General features: G+C 36.8%; 3 protein-coding genes across 4 annotated transcripts in view; 1 reads left to right on the top strand and 2 right to left on the bottom strand.

Annotated features, from left to right (window-relative positions):
- The window catches only part of LOC134793473 (afadin), a 125,755-nt gene extending 122,923 nt beyond the window's left edge, over positions 1-2,832 (bottom strand). Inside the window, exon 1 of one of the 2 annotated variants that reach the window (XM_063765056.1) lies at positions 2,507-2,832. The gene's annotated coding sequence lies outside the window, so the exon portion shown is untranslated. The remainder of the gene's footprint in view (positions 1-2,506) is intronic. The other variant, XM_063765057.1, reaches the window with a different exon arrangement.
- A 3,095-nt stretch (positions 2,833-5,927) lies between these two features.
- Positions 5,928-7,902, bottom strand: LOC134793464 (high mobility group protein HMG-I/HMG-Y). The gene is made up of 4 exons (XM_063765039.1): positions 7,752-7,902; positions 6,899-7,005; positions 6,660-6,818; positions 5,928-6,577 (listed from the first exon to the last, which is right to left on the bottom strand). The coding sequence occupies exons 2-4, from the start codon at positions 6,968-6,970 to the stop codon at positions 6,452-6,454; spliced, it is 357 nt and encodes a 118-aa protein (XP_063621109.1). The 5' UTR covers positions 6,971-7,005; positions 7,752-7,902; the 3' UTR covers positions 5,928-6,451.
- Positions 7,903-10,372: 2,470 nt separating this feature from the next.
- On the top strand, positions 10,373-11,460 carry LOC134793982 (NADH-cytochrome b5 reductase-like). The gene has a single exon (XM_063765694.1). The coding sequence runs from the start codon at positions 10,490-10,492 to the stop codon at positions 11,369-11,371; it is 882 nt and encodes a 293-aa protein (XP_063621764.1). The 5' UTR covers positions 10,373-10,489; the 3' UTR covers positions 11,372-11,460.
- The last annotated feature ends 3,061 nt before the right edge of the window (positions 11,461-14,521 follow it).

Below are 14,521 nucleotides of genomic sequence, written 5' to 3'. Positions count from 1 at the left end.
TGGTGAATAAGGTGAAAGGTCGAGTTGTGCTAAAACAAATTACTCGCTTCGGCAATCGCGTGCAAAGGCAGGCAGGTGGAAGAAGGTATGTGTAAATGTAGGTACTTCAGAGCGATTTATCTGTGACATGACCTTTGACTTGACCTCTTGCCGGACTAGACGCTAGCCTAGCCTAGCGGGTAATTTATCGCTGTCGCGAAAAAGGAACGGAACTTTGACACAAACCGAGGAGCCTTATAGACCAAAGACAGTGCATTATCGCCGCAGGTACAGGTAACATATCAACAAAACCAATATAAATAAATATATGACGAAGACTTTATTGCCATAATATTAAGGTGATGTTGTTTTTTTTATACAATATATAAAATTTGATGAGGGTTAGTCGGTCCTCGTAAACAGTACGTAGGTAGTATATGCCTGAATAATTATCTTCTTAATGCATTTCTAGTCTCAGAATGAAATAAAAAATAATCTAAAGAGCCCTATTTGTGCAAATACAACTAATGTGAACTTGCGGCCTCTGGAGGCCTAAAGGAGGAGATCCAGAAGATCCAGATATTTCATACAACAGGCAGAAAACAAATAGAATAATAATATAATATGATAACAGTTAATTAATTTATAATATTTTATCAGAATGAAAAAGTGTGTGAACACTGTCCGTAGATACTAAATAATCAGAGACAGATAACATTTGAACTTTAAACTCTACATTTTGCAGTTGACTCTAATATGATAGCTACTTTGAAACTATCATAAATTGTTTGGAGATTACTTAATCTTATTATTAGGCCTTCACTGTCCTATTTATCAGCTCTATCATGAGAATGAACTCTCACTCACTTCACACCTTAATAAATTGTAGCTAATTTTTTAATACTTCCTATATGTACATTGTTATCAATAATTGGATTTGTGATAAGAACCTGTAATATGTAATAATCCATATTTCAGACAGTAAATTTAATTTTTTTCTACTTTTCTTACATATTTTTTTTTCTTTGTCTGTGTGCCATTTATTGGCAAAAGGCATAAGAACTTACAGATACTTAAAAAATTGGTAGGTTAACCTTGTTTAAAACATGTTTAAGGGTGGTATTCCACCTGTCCAATGTGTATTTTGTTACACATTTTGCTTAATGAGAGAGTGAGACGCAATGACATTGGACCAAGATATTGGACAGATGGAATACCACCCTTTGGTTTTGATAGAGCTTTAAAGTACAATTTTTGACCTAAGGACACATGTACGAAAGAAACTCTTCAGCTTGAAGTCAAACTTTAAGTTAGTGTATTAAATTTATTCGGCAAGAATTTAATAATAAAATATGTTTGCTAATTTTAAAATTATATACATAGAGTAGTTATATACATAGAATGTTGCAAGTTTAGTAAAATTTTGCACCTATTTGTATTTTTGAATATTATATTTTTTGGCCTATAAAACAATTCTGTCTATAATGTTTGTCTCTAAATTCATTTGTGATTACAATTAAGATTATTGGCTACATTTCAATTTTAAAGCAAATGAGTAGGTATTTGTTGTCAGTTGTCTATAATAAATTTGTCATAAAGAATAAATTAAATCAACCTTATCAGTACAGATGTAGTGCATAATTGTTTTCCATCAACATTCATCATTCGTCATTCTCGGAAACATTTGTATTTATCATGCTACTTCAGTCAACGTCAGTACTTTTTGTAGAGACTGACTGAAATAGCAAGACGATTGTATGTTTCTGTGAAAATACAATGGAAAATAATAATGCACTACATCTAAGCAACTATGTTACACCTTTTAACTTACCCCTGGAGCACCCTACTGTCACACGTGTGATAGTAGTTAGTATAGGAGTTCCATACTACGGTAATACTGGGGCGCTTCATGGGTTAAATCTTTTCACATGATTATCAAATTGTTTCACATAAACATACATGTGCCATATTTTAAACACCACAGTGAATCCATTTAAATTCTGAACTCATGTTGGTATAGAATGGAACGCTATAGTTATGATTTTTGTCATAAAATGATCTTTCAACTGCTCTGTCTCAAGGGGTATTATTATAGTGCAAGAATAAAATAATGTGGTATTATTCATTTGAGTTTATAATTTACACCTACCTGACGCATTTCAGTGAATGATTCTACCCTCTTGAATGAGTATTTGCTGTCAGTCTGCTGTCTAGCAAGCACCCTCCAGCAAAATCGAAGTATGTTAAGCAGTTGTATACAGAATTGTTGTGAACACTAATTGCATACATAAGACAACTAATTTTTTAGATGTACAAACTTTAAATCGAAGTTGAAAGGGTATTATTTTTGTCACATAAGAACTTAAGTTCTCGATTATAAAACAAAATTTGCAATATATATGCTGAAGTTCAACACACAATACAAAACATTGGAGTACTACAACATTTTACGTCATTTGTGCACGAAACCTGATTTAGTTTAGAGTAGCATGCTACAACGAATCATGCTGTAAACAACATTACCAACCTTTGAATTGCAACAATCCTCTTCTTATCAAAACACTTAGAAGCCTTATTCACACATTATAAAACAGTTACAACAGAACAACAACACTTGAACAACTTTAGAATTCGTTGTAAAACTTTTCCAAGGCACTCCTGTAAACTACACCGCTATTGTAATCACACTTTGCGTAATTGTAAATCGAAATGCATCATATTAAAATTTATAAAAAGTTACTGAGAAATCATTACATGACTGCATGGTACGTATATTTCACCAAATATTTCTCAACGGACGGAAACAAACTTCACGAGTTCTCTTCACGACGACAAGGCACGCACAAGTATACAGATAACGTAAATTATAGTGTAGAGTGTAGTCAGTCAGCGAGAAGATTCGTATACTCAAATAGTTGGGTTAGGTTGGCCAAGAGTGAATATACTCGTAGCACGTAACTCGCGCTGGCACTAAATGTGTTAAAAATATCAAATATCCCAGATAGGTACTAAAATGACAGCCCGATTGAGTACAATCTGTCTGGTTTTGCACTTGGGTTTCTACTTAAAAATAGATTTGCCAGACTACAGATGTTAGGTTACAATACAATTTTGCCTATCGAATTATCATATATTAATGAATGGATATAATAACACAGTTTTCACCACACCAGATCGTAAAGGCTTACTTTATTATTCACCTGATGATAAAGTTGCGTTTTCTCCATAAAAGTGGCAAATTAGATGTACTTAATATTTGAGATGTTTCCTAATGTAGTAGAATTGACTTTTAAGTGATGATTATGAATGAAAAATATTTATAACACTTTAAACTCTCGCGTTTTGTACACATATTTAATTACACAAACGGGTCTACCGCGATATAATTTCATTGTTTTTACCTTTAATTCCGACGTTTCAGCTGAGTTGCACCAGCTGTGGTCACGGAAAGACTGACGTCCCAACAAATGTCAACAGAGATATTAATAAAACACCACTAAACTACCCGAAATTAGTATGGAATTATGTAGTTATGGAATTAAAGGTAAAAACAATGAAATTATATCGCGGTAGACCCGTTTGTGAAAAATATTTAATTGCGTTCATTTAGATTTAATTTGTCAAGTTTTACAGTTGGAGTTTTTCTTGGGTTGGTGTGATGAAGTATTTTATGTTTCACTCGGTCGTTAAGTTTGTTTAACCACGAAGCCTTGCCTTAAAACCCTCATCATCATCATTATCATATCAGCCAGAAGACGTCCACTGCTGGACATAGGCCTCCCCCAAAGAGTGCCACAGTGACCGGTCTTGCGCCACCCGCATCCAGCGGACTCCTGCGACCTTAACCAAGTCGTCAGTCCACCTTGTGGGGGGTCTACCCACGCTGCGCCTTCCGGTACGTGGTCGCCACTCGAGAACCTTTCCGCCCCAACGGCCATCGGTTCTACGGGCAATGTGCCCCGCCCACTCCCCCCAAACCCTCGCAGTGGTCAAAGTTCAACTTTTTAAACTACGTGCTATGCTCGTGGTTCAATTTTGCAATTTTTCGCTTGTTCGGGAATCAATATTAGCAGTTAGCACGACGAAACAACCTTGTAAAACAAAATATTTACACCTCGCGCCAAAAGTGTGTGCTGCCTACATGAGCCGTCAGACTTTTGCCAAGTTCATACCCTATACGCATTTTATCCACTCCATTCATTTAGTAAACTTCTAGTACCAACTTTAGAAACGAAAATAAATCGAATTGTGTATGAGGTGTATTGCATAATCTTTATCTGTGGAGTCGCAGGTGCAGGTGCATTCCAATCCATTGTGGAGCTGGGTTAAAATTTTTACTCAAATAAATCAAAATATGATATATAGATGGTCAAGCAAATCTTGTCAGTAGAAAAAGGCGCGAAATTCAAATTTTCTTTGAGACGTTAGCTCTTTGCGCCTACATTTTTCAAATTTGCCGCCTTTTTCTACTGACAAGATCTGCTTGACCAAGTATACCTAAATAAATACAATAATCTTTAATTCTACGTACACACTATGGCAATGAACTATTATTATCGAGATATCTATTTATATTTATTTTCTCACTCTCACTTATAGGTGCGGCGCACCAGTCGCGGTGCGGTAGTCTGTTTAAGACTCATTACAATTTCCAATAGCCGGTTTAGACTCTCGGCTCGCGCCTCGTCTCGCGGCGCGTCTCGTGGCTCATCTCGAGTGGCCTTGAGCGCATGAGCCCGTCGAGCTAATGATTACACTCTCGCCTCGTGGCTCGGCTCGAGGCTCGTCTCATGGCGCGTAAGCTCGTCGAGCTAATATATTTTAAGCACTAACGGCACGGCATAAGGTTTATAATCGAATGACAAGTCGAACGCGAGTGTGAACGCAATCGCGCGTCCCGCGCGAGCCCCTTTGACTCGTGCCCAAAAAACCGCTCCTCTACGCGAGCCGAGTCACGAGCCTACCGTTCACACTCGCGTCTCGTGGCGCGGGTCGCGGCTAGTCTCGTGGCTCGCGCGAGAGTCTAAACCGAGTACAAGATATCGCTGATTGGAACAGTCTGCTAATGGGGTTGGCAACTGTCAAAGGTTTGCATAGATGGCGCCATCATAGCTTGCCCCTTTTTCTATGAGATTTGGCTTAAAAGGCTGGCATCCAGTGTATTATGGGCAAGCTATGATGGCGCCATCTGCTAAAAACTTCTACCGGCCAACCCCATTTTGTTGTTGTGACGTCAGAGGCCATCTTTCTCCGTCACTCTAATTGAAGTAAAAGAGATAGATGCCCGCAATGTGCGAACTTTGATGTTCGCGGTGCGATTCCCGTTTCGAGTTCTCTACTAGGCGATTGGCAGAGGGAAAATGTAGCAGGATCACTACTCTCGAGGGCCCACCGCGTTAATAAAAAAATCATTATTTGCTATAGAGACCTATGCACGATTATGCAAGCAAGAGTGATAGAGAGGCAGATAACGAATTTTTATATTTTCGCGGTAGGCCACTAAACCGCTCAGGAGCAACTAATAGGTATATGTTCGAGAAAACTGCTCATGATTTCGATTTGGCTTTGATATGATTGGTCACTAAAATATTATTCTTTTAGAAGTCTGCAGTAAAGGTCGAATTGAAATATAAATAATTAGATGAAACGCTAATATCAATAAAATATGTAAATGCACAAGGGGTTTCATAGATTTATTTATATTTTGTTCTAAAATTGTACATTCACGCACATACACTCAATAAAGACTAAAAACTTGTTTTTCAGTCTGCTCCGAATACAAAATAAAGACAATACAAAACAGCTCTACTCATACCACTACTTACATGATACTCTAACTTCGTGTAACAGCGACACAAATACCACAAATATTATTATTCCAAAAATATTCCATTAAATAACTATTTCAAGGTGTACAATAATAAAATCAGGGAAAAAATAAAAATAAATCAAAATGAAAATATTTATTACAGAAAATAATACTTGACTCTGAAGTCAAATGAATTAATCTACAAAGTCATACGATTTTAATTTTCTTATCATAAATCAGATTACGCAATACCTATTACAATAAATCTACAAAATGGATCTTACAAATTATATCATAAAGTTGTACGTTTCTATGGAGAGTCGTCAGCCCAAACTTTACCCATGTCAGAGTAGAATTTTATTTCATTCAACTAATTTTGTGTCGAAGAAATTCAATGTTACAACAACATTTTATAGGGGGATTTTTATCAATTTTATCATACAATGTAAACAATAAAGTTTTTTCGGACATGACTAAACTCTGGGTAGATAGGACTCCAAGAGTTCAATGCCGTCGAGATATCCCTATGTTAGCAGAAATTTGCAGTGAGTCAACCGTCTACAACACAATGAATGAATCCCGACAAGACACATTACGCCTTATATTGAAGAACAAATTACACTAAGAACGAGTGTAGTGTAGTAGTGTCAAGAATCAAAGTATTTACTGGTCGGAGCCCTCATCCTCATCTTCGTCATCCTGCTCCTCCTCAGTGGAGGCGGCGTCCTTTCGCGGCGGCGGCGCGTCCTTGCGCGGCCGACCTCGCCCTCGGCCCTCTCCACTGCCACCCTGCATGCAACATTGCATTTTTTAGTTTTAACACTGACAAATTATATCAATCCTATAGAAACTAAATTTGCAGGAAGTGTACCTTAGCCTTAGGAGCTGCTGCCTTTTTCTTAGATCCCTTGGGCCTGCCGCGCCCTCGTTTCGCTACCGGCGCTTGTTCATCATCAGAGGACTTTGTTGACTCCTTAGCTTTTGTAGCCGCTGGTGGTCTACCTCTTTTCTTTGTATCTGCTTTGGCCTCCTGAAATAAACAATTATAATTATATTAACATTTTTTTGAATGAAAGTAAACATTGGTTGTTTGTCTGATATGAAACTTACAGCTTGTGTTCCATTGGCTTTAGGTCTGCCACGGCCCTTCTTCTCCACAGCGGTTGAACCATCATCAGACATTTTGTGTAAAATAAATTACACCTCTACAGGCAAATCTAAAATAAAAAGATATTACATTTTATAACAAGAAATACAAATTTTAAATGAAGTGAAATCATGGAATGTCTTAGGTATTAAAAAATACATTAAATTAAAAATACAAATGTTTCACATCTTTATTCCTAAGTTTGAAAAGACTCTTTTATGAAACAGTTTATTCAATATTGAGCGGGATAGGCTCCATTTCGTGAATGCGTTGCTAACACTACACAATACATAGAGGGATATCGATTAAAAATTATTCTCAAAGATAAATATAATATCACAAACATACGGCGTACATAGCTAATATTCATTAATATAAGATTAATTTTGACAATAACTGCAGTTTAACTTTACTCACTTCGAAGAAACAAAAGACTAAAAAGTCAATATTCAGTTACAGGTCAGAAAACTCGAGAGACGACGCCAACACAATTTCGAGCTTATTTACTTTTTTAGGCGGCAAATCTTATGAAACAAAATGAAAATAGAGAATATTTCATTAATTTTACCACAAAACCGCATGTAAATAGTTATCTTTAGAGGTCAAACACGAAAACAATTTTCAACGATACCAAGCGTACGAAGCCATTACATCTTCGTATAATGGAGTCCACTTAGATTGAATAAATGAGGATGTTTTCTACCAACGAACTAAAGAAGCACAGTATTATTTTACGTAGATATTGAACCAAGAATTAGAAATTAAATAAAATAAAATAGTAAATCACAGGAAAAAAGCGCGAATAAAATTACTTACACAGTTGTTTACTGCAAGCGTTATCGCAATGGCGGGCGGCGAACGAACCGGGAACCGGCGGCAGCGTTTATTCTGGCGTCTGTGTAGAGGGCGCCAATGTTCAAGTGTGAAAAGCTAAAAAAAGTTAGCTTGTTTGCAAAGGCAAACGAATTCAAAATAACGCACTATTGCATTAGGGCTGGTATGAAGCTGGTCTTGTAGGAAGTAATAAAACAAGAAAGAAGTAAAATAAACTTTTCATAATAAAGTGATGTTCAAATATTTTTTCATCACACTCGCTCAGTAAATGTGGAATTGCACGCAGGTTTAGCGGGAGTTATAGAAAAAGCGTTCTCCCTAGGGAGTTATGAAGTTTCTAGTGACATAATTAACAGTTTTTTGTCTTTATACTTAATTTTTGTATCGCAAGTGTGATGAAAAACATTGTGTGTAACTCGGGGCGTAATTATATTGCAAACTCAAGTCTATAAATCGCTCCGGCAAGCCGTCGCGATTTAACTTACTCTCGTTTGCAATATTCAACTTACGCCCCATGTTGCACAATGTACTAATTCATCACACTTGCGCAGTAGCGTGCTATTCTGTTTTCCTCCCACGGGAGTACGATGTTCTTAAATTTCGTGAAACGGAAAAAGATCCTTGTTCGGGCACGACATCGGATCCGTCCGCAACTGAGGATATAACCAAATGATATGGTCCGCAAGGATGGATTGTAATAAAATGAGCACTTAGCCAGCAGCTGTCTAGCCTGGCCGCACTGAGAACGAATGATACCGCCAAGCAGCGGATTGCCGGCACATGCTATCGAATGATTATGGAAAGGACGTTGATGTTTGTTCAATTGTCTAGACAGGGTCAACGAAGGCCGGCAAAACCATTCGTTGGCTTGGTGTGTACGCACCTTAAAATCGTATGCCATTTTGTCGCAACGTCTATAAAAGCCTTAAAGAACTACCCTCAGTTTACATTCGCGTACGAGGCACGAGCCGAGCCGCGAGCTAAGCCACGAGACGCGAGTGTAAGTGGTGGGCTCGTGGCTCGGCTCGCGCTCACCTGGCTCGCGTGAAGGAGCGGTTTTTAGGGCACGAGTAAGCCCCCATTCCCACGGGTGCTTTTACAACGCGCGTTAAAAAAGCGTTTGAATGACACAAATGGATACATGTGTATTTATTCACACGACAGCGGTGGCGCTTTTTATCAAGCTTTTTTGGATTTTCGACTTTAAGCCTTGGTCGTTAAATCGAATTTAGAGTGCGGACAGATTCAAGCGCTTTTTTAACGCGCTTTGAAAAAGCTCTCGTGCGAATGGGGGCTAAAAGGGACTCGCGCGGGACGCGAGCTTGGTGTTTACATTCGCGTTCGGCTGTCATTCGCGTGCGAGCCACGAGCCAAGCCGCGAGCCGAGCCACGGTATACAGTTTGTGTCTAGCTCGACGAGCTCACGAGTTGATGGCCTACCGCGAACCACGTTCGACGTGTTGCCTCTCTGTCGCACTTGTAAAGTCGTACGTAAGTGTGACAGGGAGGCAACACGTCGAACGTGGTTCGCGGTAAGCCCTCTGTGGCCGAGACACGATACGAGCCACGAGACGAGAGTGTATAATCATTAGCTCCACGAGCTTACGAGCTCGAAGCGAAGAAGAGACGCGCGGCGAGCCGAGCCACGAGCCACGAATGTAAATAAGCTGTAATAAATCAAGGGCCCAATGTTTTCTGTTCTCTTTCACGGCGCAGCAACTAGTATCATTTCTCTCTTCTCGCTCTTTTAAAAATGCCGTTTGTCAAAAAAGGACAACTATACTGTTGACAAGATGGACTTCAAATCCAAGTGTCCCCTTTTTAGGTGACCCAGGTTGTGCATGTGTGCATAAAAACGTATATATGTGCTCTTTTAGGGATGTCAAAAGTCGATTTTAATCATGTTATATATCGATAAACGCTACACAGCGGAACGAAATAGCGATTAATTGAAGCTTCAATATCTTCGTTAAACATAAACATAATTGAAATGCTAATGGATAATGAATATATTATAATGTAATAAAATAATTCAATTATAGCGGAACACCTATTTTAGTAGGTATTTATGTATTTTTATTAAATATCTGAACTTTCCCTTGGTTCTCTCCTGGGGCGTGACTATAAAATTGTGATATGATAACCACAATAAAGAATAAAAGCGTTTTTGTTCATTTTAGGTATCGTTAAACCTTTGAAGTGAAATTAAAATTGCAAGAAATGTCGATAGTTTATCGATATGACTTTATCGACATGGCTACAGCAAAGTGGGCCGCTTTGTTAATCGTACACTAAACAAAAAGTGGTCCCACTGACAGCTCGCTTGGAAGGTATCTGTATATTCTTATATCTATGTAATAAATGATACTTGACACTTGACATTTCATATTTGACAATGACACTCGACAGGTTATGGAAGTTTAGTAAGTTTATTTCGTTGTTTTGTTGATTTCATGATTTACGTCGCAATTGGAGTATATATTGAAAAAGTATCTAATATCAATATAATATATAATAAAATATAAGATTAATAAGAAACTTGGTATGTTACATTACAAATAACTCATTCATTGGATTAATCCGCTTTTAATGGCTTAAGTTCATCAGAAGTCTTAAAACAGCAGAAAATTCGACGAAAAGTAATGAAACTTAGCTTTCTTCATCATATTTAGTTATGAACTAACGTGGTCAGGGATATAGTTTATCAACGAAAATAAGACATGAGACAGCCAATTGAACCAAGCAAAGAAGATTGCTGTAACAGTGGATGTAATCCTTGCGTATTTGACGTCTACGAAAAACAGCTAAAATTGTACGCAGCATTTGTAAAGAATGGGGAATTGTCAGAAGTGGTAGAAGAAAATGCTTTATCACAATTAGAATATACTAAGTTTACACTTGTAGATAATTTAGAACTGTGTTCATTTCATAGGATCCTTGCATTCAAAAGGACTGAATCTGTAATTGGGAAAAAGCTATTTTGGAACGCTGGTGATCATTTCTTAGTGAAATATAGTGCAGGAGGTGAAGTGTGTAGTAGAGCATATACTCCTATCAAATATACTATTGAGATTAATGACTATGACTTTGTGATAATTGTGAAGAAATATGAGAATGGACAAGTATCAAGTTATTTATGTAATATGACACCAGGGCAAGAAACATTGTGGAGAGGGCCCTATGGATCTTTTGAATTTGTACCTAATAAGTATGAAAGAATAATTATGATTGCTCAAGGGACTGGCATAGCTCCATTCTTTTCTATCATACAAGATGTTTTAACCAATGAAGATGATTACACTAAAATAGTGCTATACTTCTGTTGTTCATCACCAGAAACAATTATTTTAAGAAATGAATTATACTCATTTAAATCTTATTGGAATTTTCAATATAATGTTTTTATAAATAATTCAAATTGTATGCCAAAGTATCAGGAACCTATTCATAATAGGAAACTGGAGTTTACAGATTTAAAATTGTTAGAACCATTCTCCGGTAATGACCAATTTCTGATTTGTGGATCAACTTCATTTATGAATAATTTTAAAATCCTTTTAATTGAAGCAAATGTTTCTTGTAATAATATCAAAGAGTTTTAATAAATTGATATACAAAATTATAATTTACAAGCAGAGTGTTCCTTTGTACATAATTTGATTAATTATCTGAATTATAAATTTATTATGACTATCTTGTTGTTTATTCCCTCAAAAGTTTCAATTAAGGAACTTTTAAGAGAGTCACTCTTTAAATTGGCCAAGTGTGATATGATACAACTTTTTGTATCATACTTGTACCATTCACTAAGGCCATAAGGCTCTATAGAGATGATCTTCTTTGCCCATCAATACAAATTCATGAAAATTTTGTTTTTTTTTTTATACCTAGAGTCGGACCAAGCTAACACTGCATGGAAAGTATATCAATTGATGACAAATTTCTATGAAAATATGACATCTAAAAAGATACCTTCACACAAAATAGTACATTATTGTCGAGGCTCGGAAGTAGCTACTTGCAGGCTGAGGATTCGTTTTAAACGGACGACCTTGGGAGTCCGTTTAATTGAATCCGAAGCCAGCAAGTAGCCTTCCAGCCGAGTCATATATAGTGCTTTTCTCAAAAATGGTGCAAGAAATATAAATATCATAGAAATATTTTACAAAAGCAACGTTCTTACGTATATATTTTCACAGAAAAAAGTAGAAACAATTGAAAAAATTAGCTATGCCGCCTTTTTATTTTTTTAATAAAAAAATAGAAGTGTATTTTTCTGCCGAAAATACGCCAACCTATTTGAGACAGCTAAATAGTCGCGGTACTAATCATCTGTTTGGCTGTTTAATGGGCCTGTGCCTTCATTTGATATGGCCATTTTAACTTTTAAAAAGTTTGGAACTCGACAAATAATGGAATTTGTATGCAACATTCAGGCCCCGTTCGCACGGCAGCTTTTTCAACGCGCGTTAAAAAAGCGTTTGAATGACACAAATGGATAACCATGTATGTATTCACACGAAGGCGGTTTTTAAGCGCGGCGCTTTTTTATCGAGCACTGTTCGATTTTCGACGTTGAGCGTTGGCGTCAAATTGAATAGACCATACGGAAATCCGTGTATCTGTTCTCACAAGTGTTGAAAAAGCGCCGGCGCTGCTGTCAGTTGGATGTCAAGTGTCAATTTTTGGTGTCAATCGTCAAGATTATTATTAGTTTCACCTTAAAAATGTCAACTTATGCTTACAAATTCCTGAAATATTCAAGCTATATTCAAATAATACGTCGTAATAGCAAATAAAGTATGGCTTTGCTGAGATGCGTACGTGGCAGTACGACTCACAAGTGATTTTTAAGCGTTCACATGAACACAAATATTGGAAACGGTAAAAAAGCGCCAACGTCGGGTTTTAACGCAACGCTTTTTAAGCTGTCGTGCGAATGGGGCCTCATGGACCTATATAATAGGGACAAGACATATTGTTCTATACGTACAATTGCTTATAGAAATAGCACCCATTTTGACGGCACAAACATAAATATCTATCTATCTCGTTTTTACTCAGCACTGTCACCCACAGCAAAAAAGGATGACAGTATTTCGGTACGTACATAAAGTGGTTCATGAAAATACGTAAATACCTAATGCGGCCGAAAATCCGCCATGTTTAGCGGCCTAAATGTCATTGTCAGTCAGTTCAGCCGGTAGTTGTCCTGTCAAAAAGTCGTGGTGAAAATGAAAATTATTAATTATCTTTCAGTATTTTGCTTCTGTTTGAAAATAATTGAAGCCAAATGTGAACAATTACGTCGCGAATATGCCAGTGTGTAGTGTATTAGGGTGCTGCATAAGAAAAACACCAAATCAGCCATCTTTAACCTTACACAGGTACGCTATAATTTACATTAAAAATATTGGTTATTGTTAATGTTCCTGGGAATTTTAAGGATGTTTCACATTATAAATAGCAAGGTTCTTATGTGCAGTTATAGATCATGAAGTGATTTGACTTATTTAACTATATTTTTACGCTTAAATAATGTAAACATTTCAGCTAGGGTTGTACTTTATTTATCGACTTTGATATCGATTTATTATGATTGTTTATTTATATTTTCTTACTTTATCATGCTACCCCGCTTAAAACCAACTAAATTATCTTAATTAAATAATTAAAACATGTTTTACAGGTTACCAAGAAATGAACATAAAAAGAAAAAGTGGTTGGAGACGGAGACCCTGACCGACTCTCGGGAGCCCTCGGGTCCGTGGGGTCGTTACTCCACAAGCTGCCCTGCGGGCTTTTTTTATATTATTATAGTTTTTTTTATGTAATTCGACATTAAGAGACCATATAGGTACATCAATAAGTAATTGTAATATGTTTGTTTGAATTTGAACTGGTAGTTGCAGTTAGTTGTATTTTATAAAATTGTTGATGTATTGTTATTATTATTGCTTGTATGTGAATTCAATGTTGACGTGTACAAGTGCCCTTTTGACCTATTTGCTAAATAAATGTTGAAGTAGTTGAAGTTGAAGAGCGGAAGTCATTCCTTATTTTTGTAATTAAATAAATGTTCTGAAGGTGTTTTGTTTTTTTTTTCACCCGTCGTTTGATAAGTTTGAATTTGTATCGCTCTCACTTATAGGTACGGCGCACCAAGGTCGAGGTGCGGTGCGGTAGTGTGTTACGGACTTTAGGGTTGACAACACAACAAAATTGATTGTAATAGAGAGGTAAAGTCTAAGAAAAACACTTACACTTATTCTGACATCCAAAACAGATGGCGCTGTACTGCGCCATGTGTTTTGCGGTCACTGAGTTGTCAAACGTCAACTTTTGAAAATCAGAGTTACCGCAAAAATCGCAATATATATGGAGTTGAACAGCGTCATCTCTGTTTACCTGTTAAATTCGAAGCACGAAATTGTCTTAGATTTTACACATCTTACTCAATCAAAGTATCTTTTCACATAACAATATACTCATAAAGAATATTTACTTACTTACTTACTATTAAAATATAAATTCCTCAAATAATTCATACATATTCATTATTCATTCATATTTTAAATAAAATGAGCCGAGAACGTTCAAAAGTTATCGATGTATCGATAAAACCTAGTAACAGTAAAAATCTTTTGAGCGGCCGGATGACGTCACACTGGCACGCATTTTTCGTTGACGTTTCACTTCCATAGGTTTCATATTTCAGTGGCAACATTGCAGTCCCAAAATCGAGACTGCAA

The sequence above is a fragment of the Cydia splendana genome, chromosome 9, assembly GCF_910591565.1.
Source record: "Cydia splendana chromosome 9, ilCydSple1.2, whole genome shotgun sequence".
Taxonomy (NCBI): domain Eukaryota; kingdom Metazoa; phylum Arthropoda; class Insecta; order Lepidoptera; family Tortricidae; genus Cydia; species Cydia splendana.
Note: the sequence above shows the minus strand (reverse complement) of the source record. Positions and strands in the feature narration are given on the sequence as shown.

What these genes read in the sequence shown, in the direction of transcription:
- LOC134793464 (XM_063765039.1), bottom strand. Translation starts at nt 6,970, where the DNA reads ATGTCTGATGATGGTTCAACCGCTGTGGAGAAGAAGGGCCGTGGCAGA. An exon ending in AAGCCAATGGAACACAAGCT is followed by an intron (nt 6,819 to 6,898) that starts GTAAGTTTCATA and finishes TGTTTATTTCAG; the next exon opens with GAGGCCAAAGCAGATACAAA. An exon ending in CAGCAGCTCCTAAGGCTAAG is followed by an intron (nt 6,578 to 6,659) that starts GTACACTTCCTG and finishes TGTTGCATGCAG; the next exon opens with GGTGGCAGTGGAGAGGGCCG.
- LOC134793982 (XM_063765694.1), top strand. Translation starts at nt 10,490, where the DNA reads ATGAGACAGCCAATTGAACCAAGCAAAGAAGATTGCTGTAACAGTGGA.